This window comes from Mus caroli, chromosome 10 (genome assembly GCF_900094665.2).
Source record: "Mus caroli chromosome 10, CAROLI_EIJ_v1.1, whole genome shotgun sequence".
NCBI lineage: Eukaryota > Metazoa > Chordata > Mammalia > Rodentia > Muridae > Mus > Mus caroli.
This window is the reverse complement of record NC_034579.1, coordinates 64,403,338-64,421,176: the sequence shown is the minus strand read 5'-3', so window position 1 is coordinate 64,421,176 and position 17,839 is coordinate 64,403,338. Positions and strand designations below refer to the sequence as shown.

General features: G+C 45.9%; 1 protein-coding gene across 2 annotated transcripts in view; it reads right to left on the bottom strand.

The window, feature by feature from the left end:
* The window catches only part of Slc16a9 (solute carrier family 16 member 9), a 41,412-nt gene extending 26,548 nt beyond the window's left edge, over window positions 1-14,864 (bottom strand). The window contains exons 1-2 of one of the 2 annotated variants that reach the window (XM_021174718.2): window positions 14,591-14,864; window positions 3,830-4,062 (exon numbers count right to left, since the gene is read on the bottom strand). In XM_021174718.2, coding sequence (XP_021030377.1) covers window positions 3,830-4,025 — 196 coding nt within the window. In that variant the 5' untranslated portion in view covers window positions 4,026-4,062; window positions 14,591-14,864. Of the gene's footprint in view, window positions 1-3,829; window positions 4,063-13,444; window positions 13,496-14,590 lie in introns of those variants that run through there. The other variant, XM_029482894.1, reaches the window with a different exon arrangement.
* Window positions 14,865-17,839: the final 2,975 nt, after the last annotated feature.

Genomic DNA, 17,839 nt, shown 5'->3' with positions numbered 1-17,839 from the left:
GGCCTATACAATGAGTTCCAGTATAGCCAGAGCTACATAGTGAGACCCCGTCTCAAAATGTGTATACATGTGTGTATATATAATATAACATGTATTATACAATATAAATATATAATTATATATAATATAAGCTACTTATAAATATCTATGATATTAAAATATATAATTTTAGTATATGTAAATATTATATAAAAATTACAATTCGTATATATGTAACCTCCCCAGGATGATTTCTCAATACTAACAAAAACCGGGAAACACTAGGTCTCTGTTTGGCTTCTCTATATCTGAGACCTCCCAGCCTTCTCTAGCAACAAAAGATATGCCAGCTGATTTTCCCAGAACAAAGGCACACAGGCAGGTGGATGTGGTTCTGCAGTGAGTACTGTGCACATACACACACACACACACACACACATAAATACACACATTCACACACACATATACACACACATTCACACACACACATACACATTCACACACACACATACATACACACAAACACACACACATATACCCACACACATTCACACACACACATACACACATACATTCTCACACACATACACACATTCACACACACACACACTTCCAGAAGTATTTGCTCTCCCTCTCTTCCACCATGTCTTTTTAATGAGTTCCTCACTAAAATGCTCTCAGCTCTTCTCCTTTTTTATGCTCATTCTCAAGAGCTTTGAGCTGCAGGTTCAAACGCCTCCTCATCTGGTAGCTGGTGTCAGGCTCCAAGAAGATGCATGGCCTGCCCAAGGCTGCCTGCCTAAAGTATGGTTGAGCCAGGACTTGAGTTTGACTCAGGCTATCCCAAGCGCCTTTGAGTACAGGTTTTCATCCTAATTTTGTTAATGTTTCTAATTCCATATATTTTAGGTTTTTCTTTTTCTGTTTTTCTTTTTCTTTTTCTTTGCTGGAAGAAAAGTCCATTGATCTAAAAAGCCAGCAATTTGAAGCCGCCTCATTTAGAACACGTATGCACTTTTACTTTGATAGTCCCTTACATTTATGGTATCTGAAGAATGTGCAGTATCAGCCCTTCAGCTTACACTTAAACATTAATGAGAAAATGTATTATCGGTGCTCTCAAGAACAACAAAGGAGGTTAGAGAGATGTGTGGGAAATGAGTTGACACCGCCAAAGTGGCTTCCGAATAGGATACACTCGGGATTTCCTGGAAGCACTGTGAGATGTAATTTGTTCTGCACAGACAATGTAGTTGCTAGCCAAAATTTTACCTCTACAAAAAGTGAAGTTCATAGCCGTTTTGGTGTTTTCTTTTTAAATGACCTCATACTTGGGAAACATAAGCATTTGAAAGAAAAATCGAAAATTGGGTCAGATAACTAATATTCAATTATAGTTGGTGCTTAACTTTTCCAAAGGCCAGCTAGCCTACTGTGACTCTTCCTTCTCCATGTTGTTCCGATTATGATGTGAACATTGACATAGGTTATCAAAATGCTACATTCAAGCACATCCAGAATTCTTGCCATTCTTAAACATATTAAGGGATGTAGAAGGGCAGGTCCAACATCACATAAGTCCAGACCTGAAGGACCGCTAAGGTCTGGCATGAGTAGGTATCAGTAGAGATCAGATTAGATTATGTGTCAAAGCGATCCCATGGTTCCAAGGGGGAAAACATGAAGATGAATTACCTACTTTGCCTCTGGGTAACAGTGTTTCCAAACTTACCCTTTATAATTCCAACTTTTCCCAGAAGTCCACTTACGTCCGTATCTCGAGTTCACCTGAACCACGCTGGTTTCTTAGACTAGATAAGTAAGGCCCAGTTTTTAGGGCCATGGTCTTCTGTCATTGTCATGAAACACTTAGTAATTCTTAAGCAAGGATTCTTCTTTCACATTGTTCTGGGGTTGATAAATTATGTAGACAGTCCTATTAAAATGAAGATGGCTTACCCTCACCCTTGAGACAAATGTGGCTGGCCTAGGAACATGGAGATGTTAACCTAGGGACATGGAGATGTTGGCCTAGGGACATGGAGATGTTGACTTAGGCACATGGAGATATTGGGGGGCAGAGTTATTTTTTAAGGAACACCAACTTCAGCTTCTATGCCTGTGTCTCTGCTCCACATCCCAGATGCCACGTATCTTCTCCTCCCACCTGAACTAATTCTGGGACAAGCCTTGTTCTCCTACCATGTGCTAAGGGGCATAGCATTACAATTATCCTTGGACCCTTTTCTGGGATCCCTGATAATCACTGATCTGTCTAAGAATTTACTAATAGAAATGATGAAATAAAGGAACACACTATAAAACCAAAAACAAAACAAAAAAACTCCTCTCCATACCAGGTTGTTCTCCAGAAAGCCATATGTTCAAATCTCTTTATGAATTTAGTTCAGACCTCTTTATGAATATATCAGTTACTAGCCGCTTGCACTTTGGCAATTTTACAAGCAATCTTGTTTTAATTTTACAGTAGAGTGTGTGTGTGTGTGTGTGTGTGTGTGAGCACACACACATGTGCCTGCCTGCCTGAGTGTATGCATTGCACCATGTACATGCAGGTACCCACAGAGTCCAGAGGTCATTGGATCCCCAGGAACTGGGGACAGTTGTGAACCACCTAACTGGTAGGAAGCATCTCTAAGAACAGCAAATATTATTAACCACTGAGCTGTCTCTCCAGCCTTGCAGTAATTGTTTAAAAACTCTTTCAAACAGATCCTGGGCAAACTTCCTGTTTCTCTTGACTCTGCAACATCAAGATTTCTCCACTTGTTTAGTCATGCTTAGTTTCTTATCTAAGAAGGTCAGAGGAGCCTGCCGGGTTTCCCCCACACCTACGTATCCTGTTTTGGATTTACCAACTGGATACCACTGCCATTCGTCCACAGCAACCCCTTTAATAGCCAAGAGGCAGACATATCTTTAAAAAGGAATGACTAATTCTGGGTTATTTTAAGCAGACTTTCATAAACCCATTTTAAAACTCAAAAACACCTTATGAATCACTGCACCCCATGTGCTGAGTTTCTCCGCAGGGCAGAGATCGGTTTTGCTCCTGGAATCACGATAAGTTTATAGGACACAGGAAGACTCTCTGTGTACCAATTCCACCCATGCCTATCTTAGTATACAGGAAGAAACCCTATGTGTACCCTCCTGTGCCTGTCTTAGCCCACTTGGTGCTTAAATAGTGCCATAGGACAGAGCGAAAGTCATTAAAATCACTGCAGAACTCAAAACCATGACTCAAGACACTGAAGTGGTACATGATATTCATGGTCAAAAGGTTAGCAAGAAAAAATCCTTCCCTGTTTGCTGTAAGCAGAGCCACCACTACCACACCACATACAACTGTTTATCAAAATAGATCTTCATATAACCCCTGCAAAAAGCCCAAAGAGTGTCACCCCGTGAGCTATGACTGCCTTGCTGTGGGATATTTTTCTGAGGAGGTTTCTGTGATTGGCGGGCGTGTGCAAACTGACCCTAGTGCCGAGTCAGAGGAGGAGTCAGAGGTTGGAAAACACAGAAATCACCAGCATACTGTGGATATCCCAGCACATTGTAGACATTCTGTACTTACCATATCCATGGGAATATGTGTGTTCCTCGTTAGAGGGTGAGGTGTGTGTGTTCTCACATGTGTATGTGGGTGCCCACTGGGGGCAGAAGAGTGTGTCTCATCCCCTGGAGCAGTCTCAAAGGCAAGCAGAAAAATACATACTATGTTTAAAACGTGTAAAAGCCTTCCATGCTCTGTACGGTGTCGATGACACGGCAAACATAATTAAACGCTTAAAGAGTAAAAAACCATACAAACATATCCACTTACTTGCAAGCAAGCCGACTCCGCTCGCCAGGGATCCCACCCAAGCTGTTTTTCCTTTTCCTTCACCGAAGGCATCCAGCCATTCTACGTACAAGACCCCAACAGCTAACGGGGATCCGTAAGAGAGGAACTGGGTGAAGAAGGAGACGACCACAATCACCCAGCCCCACCCTCCGTCAGGTGACTTCTGAAATTCCATTGTGAGATGAAATCAATGCGGCGGTTCGCCGAAGGCTCTAGAAAACAACCAGAAAAGAGTAAAAAAGCCTTTAGGGGGTGGTGGGTACAGAGTTCGGGGTAAAAATACCTCTTTCTGGGATGGAGAGATGGCTGAGCCGTTCTTGCAGAAGACCCCAATTTGGTTGCTGGGACCCATATTGGGTGGCTCACAGCTGCTGATAACTGTTACAGCTTTAGGAGTTCTAACGCCCTCTTCTGGACTCTGCAGGCACTTCACTTACCTCTCTCTCTCTCTCTCTCTCTCACACACACACACACACACACACACACACACACACACACACACACACGTACGTGCACACACACACTTTGAATAAATCTTAAAATATAAATAAAAATTAAATATCTTTTCCTGACTTAAAGAAAATTCTCTAAACACATAACATGGATAACTATACAATATGACTGCCTTATCAAGTTTACATCTTCACTTAGAATCTGCATAAATCACACGACCACTACAACACTTCTTTGAATTATAAGAAGGCAGATCGCGAAATGGCTTCCTCAACCATCTCCATCACCTGGCTCTCTCCTTTTCGCTATCATAAGAAACCATTGATTTTAGTCTCCAAGCCTTTTCATTTCTGAGACCGACCAGGAAATGGTGGATTAATAAGAAGAGCGCAATAGGAGTGTTCTTGGGTCAGAACAAAGAGGCTTGAATCAGGTCTTCTGGCTTGGAGACAGGTACCCTAAACTGCTAAGCCACCTCCTCAAATGCAGTTTCCCTGGAACCCACACGGGGGAAGACACGCTTTCACACACACACACACACACACACACACACACACACACACACACACACGCTGTGCTATGCGCATGCCTGCCCCCATAATAAATAAGTAACGTGGAACTTTTGTAAAGGAAGAGGCTTAAGACACTTAGGAAGTGTTTTTAGTCCAGCCCTGGGGCTGGCCCATATACCACCAGTACTGCCCACTCCTCATGACCATAGGAAGCCATGGTAACTTCTGGTGTGGCACTCCCATCCCCGAGGGCTGTCAGCCGAAGGCCTTTTTCCAACTGTGATTCCTGAGCTGCAGCAAGGATGCATTCATTGGCTTCTGGAGTCTGAAGGGGAGCTGATGGCACATCTCCATCTTTGGTAGCCTGAGCATAGTCCCAGGGCTACCTCACTGTACTGGCTGATTTCGTGTGTCAGCTTGCCACAGCTGGGGTTATCACAGAGGAAGGAGCCTCCCTTGAGGAAATGCCTCCATGAGATGGAGCTGTAAGGCATTTTCTCAATTAGTGATCAAGGGTGGGAGGGCCCATTGTGGGTGGTGCCATCCCTGGGCTGATAGTCTTGGGTTCTATAATAAATCAAGCTGAGTAAGCCAGGGGAAGCAAGCCAGTAAGTAACATCCTTTCATGGCCTCTGCATCAGCTCCTGCTTCCTGACCTGCTTGAGTTCCAGTCCTGACTTCCTGTGGTGATGAACAGAAATGTGGAAAGTGTAATCTAAATAAACCCTTTCCTCCCCAACTTGCTTCTTGGTCATGATGTTTGTGCAGGAATACAAACCCTAACTAAGACACACACATTCAAGTAAGCAAAACTGAGCATGCATTCTTATAAATTTTTTTGACAAAAAAAAATCACCATTTGGACATTTTATTGTTTCCTGTAACAGCCTTTGAGGTTGCATATGATCCTAGTCTCTTTTAAAATCAGCACACGGCTGCTCACCATGGGACTATCTGCTTACTCCTGCACTATTTATGTGCTGATTAAGGGTTTTTTTTTTAAAGTGTTTTTGCAATGGTTCAAAATTGAAAAAAAAGTTTAGATGTTCATCCTCTTTTATGTCTATTATTTTATTTTATTACTTTTTTTTATCATTTGTGTCTCTGTATGTACACCTGCATGTGTGCCCACAGCACATGTGTGGACATCGGTCGGACAATCTGTGCAAGTCCTTTCTTTTCTTGCAGCGTGTGTGCAGAGAGTCGAACTCGGGTCACAAGCCTTGGTGACAAGCACCTTTGCCTGCCATCTCGCTAGTCCCTAATTCATCTTTTGGAGGCACAGTCTTCCACTGGCATAGAATTGTTCATTTAAGCCAAGCTGGCTGGTTGGTGCGGCTCACAGATTCACCTGTCTCCTCCCACCCCACCCTCAGTGCTCCTGTTATAAGCATGGGCCACCAACCTGCCTTATTTATGTGGGTGCTGGAATCGAATTCAGGTCTTTGTGCTTCTCTGGTAAACACATTATTATCTCCCCATCTATCCCCTGAGCCTCTCTAAGGACCTATCCTGACAATTCCTGCTCAGAATCCCATTTAAGGAAAAGATAGTTTTAATTCCCCAAACCTGGAACGGGAGCAACCAAACATCTTATTGAATGGACAGGTTCTGTAAAGACAAATGCCAATTAAGAGCCAACTTCATTTAAATCCCCAAATTATAACACTTTGGGAAAGTGCAGGCATGGATTTTCAGGAAGGTAAGAGTCAAGACTGTGTCCCTCTTAATAGCTAAGAAGCTCTTTTTGTCAGTGACTACCCTTCCACCTTGTTGCAGGTGATATTTCAACACGCAGTACAAGAATAGGGTAATTTCTCACAGTAAGTGTCCGGGATAGCAAATCTTTAGCAAAGGAAGTGCCTATTAAGCTATTAACTGTGGCTTGGTAGACAAGTTTTCGTGGTGTTGACTGACACCTGGTCACTGATCCATCACCATCCCCCAATTTACACGATCGTCATCCTGTCTCTCAAGGGGACCAACAGGACGGAGATGGACAGAGATGTAATGATTTCCTGTGCGTTCCTTCATGTCTTAGCTACCTTTAGCCTGCTGAAGTGCTAAAAAGGTCAACACATCAGAGTATCCAGTATAGCAGAGCCCCCTGCCAGGAGCTAGCAAAGGTGACAAGGAGGGTGACAGGTGAAGGAAGACAGGCTAGACAATAGCGACCAAAATCCAGTTAAGGCAGGATTCATCCTAATGTTTAGCATTATAGGGTAACTGCAGTTTTGTTTTGTTTGTCGAGACAGGGTTTCTCTGTGTAGCCCTGGCTGTCCTGGAACTCACTCTGTAGACCAGGCTGGCCTCAAACTCAGAAATCCCCTTGCCTCTGCCTCCCAAGTGCTGGGATTAAAGGCTTGCGCCACCACTGCCCGGCTGGGTAACTGCATTTAGGAACATTTCATTACGTATTTCAAGGTAACTGAAAGAGACATACGATAATAAATATCGGAAGCAATAGAAATCATTAATGACCCTGATTTGACTTTCCACTGTTACACTGTATACACAAATTTAAGTATCACACAGAATACTATGTAAAAAAATACTATGTCAATTAAAAAATAAGATTCAAATAAATGCTAAAGTTACATATTTGGTGGAGACAGCTGCCATATTCACTAAAGTGCAAGTCAGGGCTGACTTATTAGGGCTCCAGCATAAGAGCTGTGGGTTTGTACAGTAGTGTCAAACCCTCTGTGTATTCTCTCCAGGCCAGCTCAGGCACATAAGGTCTACAGCCTCTCTAAATGCACTGGTCTCGTTCTGTTTGTTCAAATGGGTTCTTCTCTTCATCCATGTCTGCCCTGAAGTTCAAGCTACACCCAGACCCACTTGTTTATAAAATAGGCTGTTGACATGAATCAAGGAACACACACAAGCCTGTCCAATCCCAGAATCCATTTCTGAAAATACTCTGCAGCTGGAAAGGGTGCCACATGCCTTTCATCCAGTGCTGGGGAGAGGTAGAACTATGTGGAACTCAATTAGTTTGAAGTCAGCCTTGTTTTTTAGATAGATAATCTAGCCAAGGCTACAAAGTGAGACCCTGTCTTGATAGATAGATAGATAGATAGATAGATAGATAGATAGATAGATAGATAGATAGATAGGTAGGTAGGTAGGTAGGTAGATAGATAGATAGATAGATAGATAGATAGATAGATAGATAGATGAATAGATAGAATTTTAAAAAATTAAAATGCAGCTCAGTTAAAGAAGTCCATTGCACAATTCCCTTTGGAATCGTTAAGGAATCCCATAATGCTGTTTTCCTTTCCCTTTTGGACTCAGATAAATGCACTATAAAACAATCTAAACTGCTATCATGATTCAACTCACAAGAGCAAAATTCAAGGAGAGCCCCAGGTTGTTCTAAGTTTACTGAGGGACTGGCACCACGATGTCACCACCCCTTTAATCCCAGCACTTGGGAGGAAGGGGTAGGCAGATCATCATGAGTCTCAGGCCAGCTAGACGTATAGAGTAAGGTCCTATCTCAAAAGGAGGGGGAGGAGGGGAGGAGGAAGAGGAGGAGGAAGAGAAGGGAGAAAAGGGGGAAGAAGGGGGGGGGAGAGAACAGAGTGAATGTATGGGCAAATCTTGCAGCACAAAGGCAATGCAGAGTTCCAAGCATCTTGAGTTGGCCTCTAAATACACCTTGACCAAGAGAAAGCCAGTTTACTATGTCTCACTGAGATGGAGCCCAGAACAGCAGCAAGGAGAGTACTCAGAGAAATTCCTCTGGATTCTGGAACTCAGCCGTACTAAATGTCACTGGCAGGAACAATTAGCAGAAGTCATTAGTGGCTGAAGTTTCTGCTGTGATATACAGCAGGGTCATAAGCAAATAAATGCCCTTTGACCTTCAAGCTTGGTAGCTGTCTGAAGCTGAATCTGATGACCTGTCAATTTGATACAGTCTGGAATCACTGGAGAGGGGAATTACAGAGAGAGAGAGAGAGAGAGACAGAGACAGAGACAGAGACAGAGACAGAGACAGAGACAGAGACAGAGACAGAGACAGAGACAGAGACAGAGAGACAGAGACAGAGAGAACCAACCTGGATCAGAGTGTCCCGTGGACATATCTGTGGGGTTTTTCCTGATTAACAATTGTTGTAAGAAGGTCCAGACTATTATTTCCTGGGAAAGTGGTGCTGGGCTGGATAAGAACACCCCTGCAAGAGGGCCAACAAGCTGCACTGTTTCTGCTTCAAGTTCCTGTTATTCTGCCGTGGCTTTCCTTGGTAATAGACCTTAACCTGGAAATGTGAGCTAAATCAATCATTTCCTTCCCTAAGTTGCTTTTGGGTGGTGTTTGATCACAGCAACCGAGCGAACACCAGAGCAGCCTAGCACTTGCCAGAAATCGCCATCAAAGGGGCAGTGACATTCTAACAAGGAAGAGGCCAACTATGAGTCAGTGGACTCAGGCTAAGGTCACTGCATCACACATGGCCGATGTTAAGGCCAAATCTGGCCCCAAGATGGTTTGGTTTGACCCCGCTCAGTGAGGGAACTTTTGTTCTTGTTTTTGGGTGGATTTGAATGAACTGCCAATGCTTCAAAAACTGGAAGGCTACCCATAAAATTCCGAATTTCTGGGTTCCTCTCCCCCAAAAAAGAAAACAGAAAGTCTATCAACACTGGGCCCTTATTTTTATGTAATAATTAGCTGGACCTGAGTAACTCTGGCCCTGGTTGGATGAATCTCTCTCCGGTTTCTTCTACTCTCTAATAAGTTCTTGAGTCTGGATGAAATGCTAAGCGCACTGAATGGCTTAGTGTCTCCCGGGCACACGCATCCCCCCGCCCCCATCCCCGAAGCCTTCTTTGTTCATCCAGGGTCTGTCCCACCTGGAACCATTGACTTTGCTCAACAAGCCGGTGAATAGCCACCTAGCTTAAGTCCTGTCCAACATCAAAGATATCAAGCAGGATGTGTGAACTATCGGGCGCCAAAAGGTTTAACAGAATACAAACACGCAGCCACCACGCCCAGATCTACACACATTTGGCAAGATCCGGGCTCTGGGTCCTGCCCTCACCATGTTCTTTGTGCTGCTGAGATCTTGCTACATTTGTTCCGTGTAGCCCAGCCTAGAGCTTGGCTGGGGAGTGTTCTGGCAAAGATGTCCACTGTGAGACTGCACTTGTGTCTCATGTGCTTGTACAACTTACATGTGATTATTTAGAACCCAATCTGACATCTGAATTCCCCATTCGATATGACCCCAAGTTGTGCACCAGAATTAAGCAGCCTCCCTTTCACCAGCCCACCAAGAATCTGTCACCGGGATGAGAAAAGCAAAGTCAGGCCGGCCTCAAAGGAGATGCTGACAGGGTTACCAGATACGATGTATCATCTTTTCTCTTCTCTCTGCTCCTCTCTCCCCTCTCTCTGTGTGTCTGTCTCTGTCTTCCCCCGTCTCTTTCTGTCTCTTTGTCTATCTGTGTGTGTGTCTCTCTCTCTCTGTCTCTTTCCCTGTCTCTCTGTTCTCTCTGTCTCTGTCTTTCTCTGTCTGTGTGTTTCTGTCCTTCTCTGTCTCTCTGTCTCTCTCTGCCTCTTTCTGTCTCTGTCTCTGTGTCTCTGTCTCTCTCTGTTTCTCTTTCTCTCTCTCTTTCTCTTTCTCTCTGTCTTAGGTTTTTCGAGATAGGGTTTATCTGTGTAAACCAGTCTGCCTGGAATTCGCCTTGTAGACCAGACTGGCCTCGAACTCAAGAGATTTGTCTGCTCTTACCTCTGTGTGCACCACCACTGCCCAGCTCTGATATTTTCTTTCTCCTTGGAATATAGTACATTTGCTACTTAAACTCTCCTTATACATCTCACCAAATAAATGCTGTATTTTACAAAGTAACTAAACGAATCTAAAGAGTATCTACCGTTCTATACGATTTTTTCCCCCACCATGATGGCCAAATAGCACAGGTGACTTAAGAGAGAAACAGAGAGATTCTCAGAAATAATGAGAGCCTTGGGGATCATGGGTCCCTCAGAAACTCTGGCTACTCTCATCTTCATATTTAAGGCTGTCAAGTTTGCTAACATTTTCCTGACTTCGTATTCCACGTCTGCTCAGGATTAAGAATTTCTTTTAAAGCACAACATGATGTACTAGGGTGTGTTGGTTTGTTTAAGGGAGATTTTTCACTGTGGAGCTGGGCTGGCCTCCAAAATACAATCCTCCTTCCCACATCATCCTGCATGCTGGTATTAGAGGTGTGAGCCACCACACCCACCTCTGTAGAACAGTCTTAGAGGGAACAAAGACACTGAAATGTGCCCCAGAACAGAGTGTGTAGAACAGTGTTAATCGCACTGATGGGGATAAGGATGGTAAGAGAGGGCTCCCCCTCCCCTGCAGGAGCCATCCAAGGATGCAAAGCCATAGCTCAAAGGACAGGCTCTGACAGTGGGAAGCTTAGGTTCAAATGTTGGGTCGGCTGGGTTTTTTTTTCTTTTAAGGAATTATTTTTATTATTTTTATTATTTTTAATTGTATGCGTGTGTGTGTGTGTGTGTGTGTGTGTGTGTGTACACGCATGACTCCTGGTGCCCGGGAGGTCAGAGGTTTCTTTCTATCCCCTTGGAGCTAGAGAGGGAGGGAGAGGCAGTTGTGAGCGATCTAAGTGGGTGCTGGGAACTACTGAACTTGGGTTCTCTTCATGTTCTTCACAACTGGGCTATCTCGCTAGCCCCAAGATGGACTAGTTCCTTAGTTGAGTGATGAAAATTCTCAGTCTATAATAAAAATTGGGTGGCTCTTCATGACTATAGGTTGGACAAGCACCAGTAGTTACTAAGATGATGAATAACTGAAATAAGATAGTGTATTGTTACCCTATTGGCCCAGGTGGGTCTAGAGACAATCGCAACCGGATGTGAAAGGCTATTAGAGTCATTAGTTGTCATCCCCCCACCCACACACACCTCCCAGCAATGTGGATGGGAAATGAACATGGGCCTTTAATCCTTTACTGATTTTAGAGGCAACTCAGAAGACCAAACTGGAGGCCAAAAACCTATTCAAGGACACCTAGGTGGTTACCACACAGCCCAAGGGCAACATTCAAACTCGAGTCAGTGTGTTAGCATCAGCTATACCATTTATTGCCACCTTATCTGCCAGCCTCCTCAGCTAGTGTAAATTCCAAGGCCCAGTCATTCCCAGCAGCTGTGTTTCCTCGGAACACAGCCCGCTCCCCCCACCTGTGCTAGGCTCTCATTCAATAGGACCCTTTTCCACCAGGGAGACTCCTCTCTCCATTCCAGTCTTGGCTGAGACCCTGAACCCACCATAAACGTTTGCCTGTAGTCCTCTAGGTTCTTGTTATTTAATAATAGTAAATATTAGTCTTGCTGCCTTTGGACTCCTTCCTCCCTGACATCTTACACCATACATATGCAGAAGCATGCTGTCTTTCCTACCAGACTAAATAGAGGACACACCTTTTATTTTTTATTTTTGGACTCAATAATTAATTATAGTTTAACCCTTTTGTCCACAAAGAATCATTTGGTGTAAAACAAAAACAACCCTAAACATAAACACTAAGCTGGCTTAGAATACCAGCTTCTCTTCTTTGACAATCCTGAATTAAAATTGAATGATACTTCTCGCTAGATGATTCTTTTCCAGAGAGCTATGGTCCCTCAAAAAAAGACCCTGATTCCTGTCTCCTTAACCCCTCTTCTTCTTCACACAACAGCAGTCTATCTGTACAAGTTGGGGGAAGTTTTAATGTAGAAAAGGACCACAAAAAAAAGGAGGGTTCAAAAGTGGAAGAAGGGAATAAAGATGGCAAATCTGATGTCCTCTATCTAAGCATTAGCCTCTTGGTCTAGTCCAACGGTTCCCAACGTGTGGGCCGCGACCCTTTGGGGTACAACGACCCTTTCACAGGGGTCGAATATCAGATATCCTACATATCCTTTATTTACGTTATGATCCTTAACAGCAAAACTACAGTTATGAAATAGAAATGAAAATAATTTTATGGCTGGGGGGGGGGGAGGTTGTCACCACAACATGATGAACTGTATTAAAGGGTCGCAGCATTAGGAAGGTTGAAAACCTTTGCTCTAGGCAGTGGCCTGCTGTACCTGAAGCCTAGGACCTGCTGGGACATTCAGACACCAGCCACTCCCCACTGTCATAGCTGGTATTGCAGAGCCAAGCAAAGAAAATACTGCTGAGCAGTGGTGTCACACGTCTTTAATCCCAACACTTGTGAGGCAGAGGCAGGTGGATTTCTGAGTTCGAGGCCAGTCTGGTTTACAGATTGAGGACAGCCAGGACTACGCAGAGAAACCCTGTCTCAAAAAAACAAAACAAAACAAAACAAAACAAAACAAACAAAAAAAAAAACAAGAAGAAGAAGAGGAAGAGGAAGAGGAGGAGGAGGAGGGGGGAGGGGGAGGAGGAGGAAAGAAAGAAAGAAAGAAAGAAAGAGAGAAGAGAAGAGAAGAGAAGAGAAGAGAAGAGAAGAGAAGAGAAGAGAAGAGAAAAATCCAGTCCAGAGTTCCTAATGTCACTCTTTGCCATCTTACCACGCCCCTGGCCCTTTCTATAGAATCTTCATTAGAGACGACTAGGATCCCTGTCTCTCCACTTACCCAAACACAGAAGGATGGGAAACAAGGAAACCTGCTCTTCGGACATCGGTGGTGCTGAATATACAAGTTATTGCCAGTTGGCAGGTGAAAAGATTTTATTGTCAAATTTCTATTTGCTAGTCGAGAGTGGTTAATGGGTACCGACACTACTCTTTGTGCTCACAAAGTGTTTAACGGAGGCTGTAACCAATCGGCACACCCTTTCTTTCTCCAACCTAGCTCACTCCGTCTGTTGCCTAAGAGTATGTGAGTGGCCTCTGCTCTGCTCTGCTCTAGGTGAACATGCCAATCTGGGCAATTCAAGATGTCTAACTATTACCACTGAGCTGTAGCCCATCAGATGGGCCCAATGAGGCAAGTAAGATATCAACATAAATAATATGTAAATAATATCTGTAGTGTAAACACTGCCTAAACTTTCCGGATCATTTGTGCTGCATAGACCTGACATTCCAAGAACGAAGTAAAATCCTGACCTGATTGATGGTCAAGTTCCATGGCTTGCTGTTTTCCCTGAAGCCTCTGTGTGCATGGCTAAAACCAAAGTAGGGTTCCCTAGGCGAACCAGAGCTGAGGCATGCGCACCAAAATCCTTCTAAGTTTTGTTCAGGTGGCGGAGGAGCCGCCTGGCCGTTAGGCTCCTACACCCTGGAGCGCAGCCCGGGTGCTGCCCTGCCTGGAACCCGGCAGGACCTGCCCGCAACGTGAGCTGCTGTCCTTGCAGTTTACCAAACCTATGCGCCCCAGCCTGGATTCTCCCCAGCACCTGAGCCCACCTCCTCGGGAGAGGCCCTCTGGGAAGTGAGGACCCACTTGGGTCACACGCCTCTTTCTGATCTGCCACCAGCACCCGCAGAAGGTATCCCGGGAGACTCATCCGGTGGCACCCGCCTACTTCCGAGCTCTCATCTCCCCCATTCTCCCTGCAAAAGGCAACAGTGCGAGTATTTTTGCAGAGGCAATTATTCTTTCTAGAAGAGGGTGCAGAGCGCTCCGCGGCGCTCTCAGGGCGCTTTCAGCCCGGGCAGACCAGAAGCCGGCCGATAGCTGTGCGCCCGCGGGTGACAGCACCGCCTCCTTTCGGTGCAGTTTGCAGGGTGAGGGGACAGCTCCCGCCTGGACCTTCCCAGTTCCTGGGGTTTTTACCTGAGTCCCGGCCTCGGCTGGGGCCGCGGGCGCAGCTCCGGCCGCAGCTACTGATCCGGGCCCTGCGCTGGGCGAGCAGTCCCGCTGCGCGCAATATACGGCCGCCGCCCTCTGCCCTCGGGACACATGGAGTGCAGCCCGGCCGGCCGGCTCCACCTTCCCCACCCCCACCGCCCACCCCGGGAAGTCACTCCCGGGGTGGTCCCACTCTCAGATCTCTTCTGCAGGGGCACCCTGGCCAGTCTGAACCGGCTGAGACTGCACGCCCGCTGGGGGAAGGAAGAGGAGGCGGAGGAGGAGGAGATGGAGGCGGTGGAAAAGCCGGCGGTAGGGGCGCTGCGTCTACACCGGTAGCTTAAGGCCCGGCTAGGAGTGGGGGGAGGGCCGGACCCGAGTCCCCTTGGTCCCCCGAAGCTCTCCCGCATGCCCCCCGCCAAGCACCGTGTGCATTTGCGAGGAGCCTGTGTGGAAATCAATACAAGGGTCGCCTGCTCTCCCTGGCTTCCCGGGGTCGCTGGGAGCCTCCTGGCCAGAGCTGCAGCGATCCCAGAGGAAAGCGAACTAGAAACCTAGAACTTTGTGAAGTTGGTACTCTTTGGCAGTGGGGAGTATAAGATGCCAAGGGCTTTCCTTTGGGACAACTCCGCGGGAAATGTGGGTGTCCAGGAGGTCGAAGAGGGAGGGAGAAGTTGTGTGAAGACCGTCAGGTGTCCTGAAGTAGAACCAGGCTGTCACTAGCTTGTGGTGCAAAGCAACTCAAGCCGGAGCTACCTACCATGCATGGCTCTCTGCGCTGTCACCGAAGCCCACTGCAGAAAACTTTAGGGTTCCAGGGGCTAACGAATGTGTGGACACCGTTCGCTCCAGGGATATGTCTGCAATGTGGCGTGTGCTCACCCTCTGCCCCATTCACATTCTGTCTGTTGAATTCTTGAAGAGAACTATGCCTATCTAACAGCTTGAAAATTCCCTTCATACCACGCAAAGCCTGCGTTCTAACTTAGGCGGCAAGGACTACCTCCTGCAAAGTTAAGAGTTGAGCCGCCTAGCCCTTTTCAGCTTATTTCTTTATCGATGACATTTTCAGAATCTTGCCTGCATCGTGGAGAGTGTGGGAGGGTTGAGAAGTCAGAAAAGGTGCAGAATCTGGCCATGTCCACCACCCTGAGAAGTGGCTTTAGCGCTTCTCTCCCACACCCCCTTTCTATTCAGGTTATGGAGACGTCCCCTCAGACATATTATACTTGCCATCCCCAGCACCCAGGTATAACTAAGCATGTCTGCAGCTGCTGTCAAAACCATAGCACCAAAGAGGTAGAGGCTACCCTTATTAGAAAGCTCCGGGTCTCACTTAGAGACCCTCTCTTTAAAACCAAGGTGGACTGTTGCTGAGAAACACACACACACACACTCAAAGTGGAAGAAAAAATCAGAAAAATACCTAATAGTAATAGTAGCCCACTGTGTTGACTCACACCGATACCCAATTGAAGAGGCAGATCTCTGGGAGTTCAGGTCCACCCTGGGCTACATAATGAATTTTAGGCTAGCCTGGGCTACAGAGACTTCATCTGAAAAGAAACCCTACCAATTAAAAACAATAACAAAACAATGCCCATGGAAGGCAGGTAGTATCCAAACAAACAAACAAAAACCTTATGGGAGGAAAAAGAAAGGAAAACGAAAGCTGTCAGCATCCTAAAAATGTGCTTGTGAAGAAGAAAGGGGCTCTGTATCCATCCACTCCCGATGGCGGTCTCATTTAGAATGGATGACTTGTGTTCACTCACGGTATCTACAGCTGCCTGAAAACCTATCTCGTCTCCCCCTCTGTGCTTCAGGAACAGGTCCTTTGGAAAGCTTTCCTTGATCTGCATAGATTCCAGCCGCCAGGGTACAAGCCGATGCCATCACTTGTGCAGATCAAACCAGTTACTGTCTGTGAAACTGGGAAACCCTGCTATTTGCATCCTCAGCTGTGTGAAATCAGCACAGGCTGTTTGTTCCCTTCTGCTCCCAGTGTCTCTTAACAGTAAGTGGGAGGGGCCTGTCTACTCAGGCCAGTTCATGCCCGGCCATACAGAATGAAGGAGTGTCCTTACGCAATGGCAAGGTTCCTGCTTTACTGTGAAACAGAACCCTGGGGGCTAGACTCAAGCAATTGCAAGGCCCGGCTTGTTCAATGAGTGAGGTGGCTACAAGGTTGCTCTAACGCTTGGAGGCCAGCTCCAGGAATAAAGGGCATGCCACCAGGATGCCATTGGAAAGTTGCCACCGGCCCCCATCCCTTGAGGTCCTCTGTTTAGCCACTCTGTGGTGGAACAAGCAAGAGAACCCAGTGATCTAGGCCAGCCCTGCCCTTGTATCTACAAATAGAATTTGACCCAGAGCAGCCCGAGGAGTCCCTCCCCCACCACACTGGGTCTGGAAGTGCAGAGAGACTGGAGGAAAGGAAACTAAAACCATCTCCTCCTCCTTGTGTCCCCAGTGTTTTCAGGGGACATGAAGAGCCAGAGACTGTAGACTCAGCTGGGGCTCTTGGCCCAGAGGTCAATATACTTTTAACCTGTCAGAGGGAGAGAACATGGCAGGCTGGTGAATTTAAATGAGCCTGCCCTGGCAAGAAAATAATTTGAAGCAAAGTTTTTGGAGGCATGCTCAAGAGGGCATATAGGCAATGCCCCAAACTGATAGGTTTGCTCTTTGCCTAATATTGCTACCACCATCAAACATTTTGTTTAGGAAGGGCTTTGTAAATATTCTCAGGGGCCCCAGTTCTATGTGCTGCACCAGTCATTGAGAGAATAAGATGGAGGTCCCAGCTTGATTGTCATCTCAGGAAAGCGGCAGAAACCAAAAGAAAAGAATTCAGAGGGTTGGGAGGACACATCAGAGGATGCGTCCTCAGAGGATGCTTGGGTGGATGTATCGGACTGGCACAGGAGTCTTAGCAGGAAGACCAACACCCTGATCCACTACTCAGCCTGCTGACACAGCTCTTCTTCCTGACTTATGAAGAACCAGCAGGCTTCTTTCTTTCTTTCTTTCTTTCTTTCTTTCTTTCTTTCTTTCTTTCTTCCTTCCTTCCTTCCTTCCTTCCTTCCTTTCTTCCTTCCCTCCCTCCCTCTTTTCTTTCTTTCTTCCTTCCTTTCTTCCTTTCTTTCTTCCTTCCTTTCTTTCTTTCTTTCTTTCTTTCTTTCTTTCTTTCTTTCTTCCTTCCTTCCTTCCTTCCTTCCTTCCTTCCTTCCT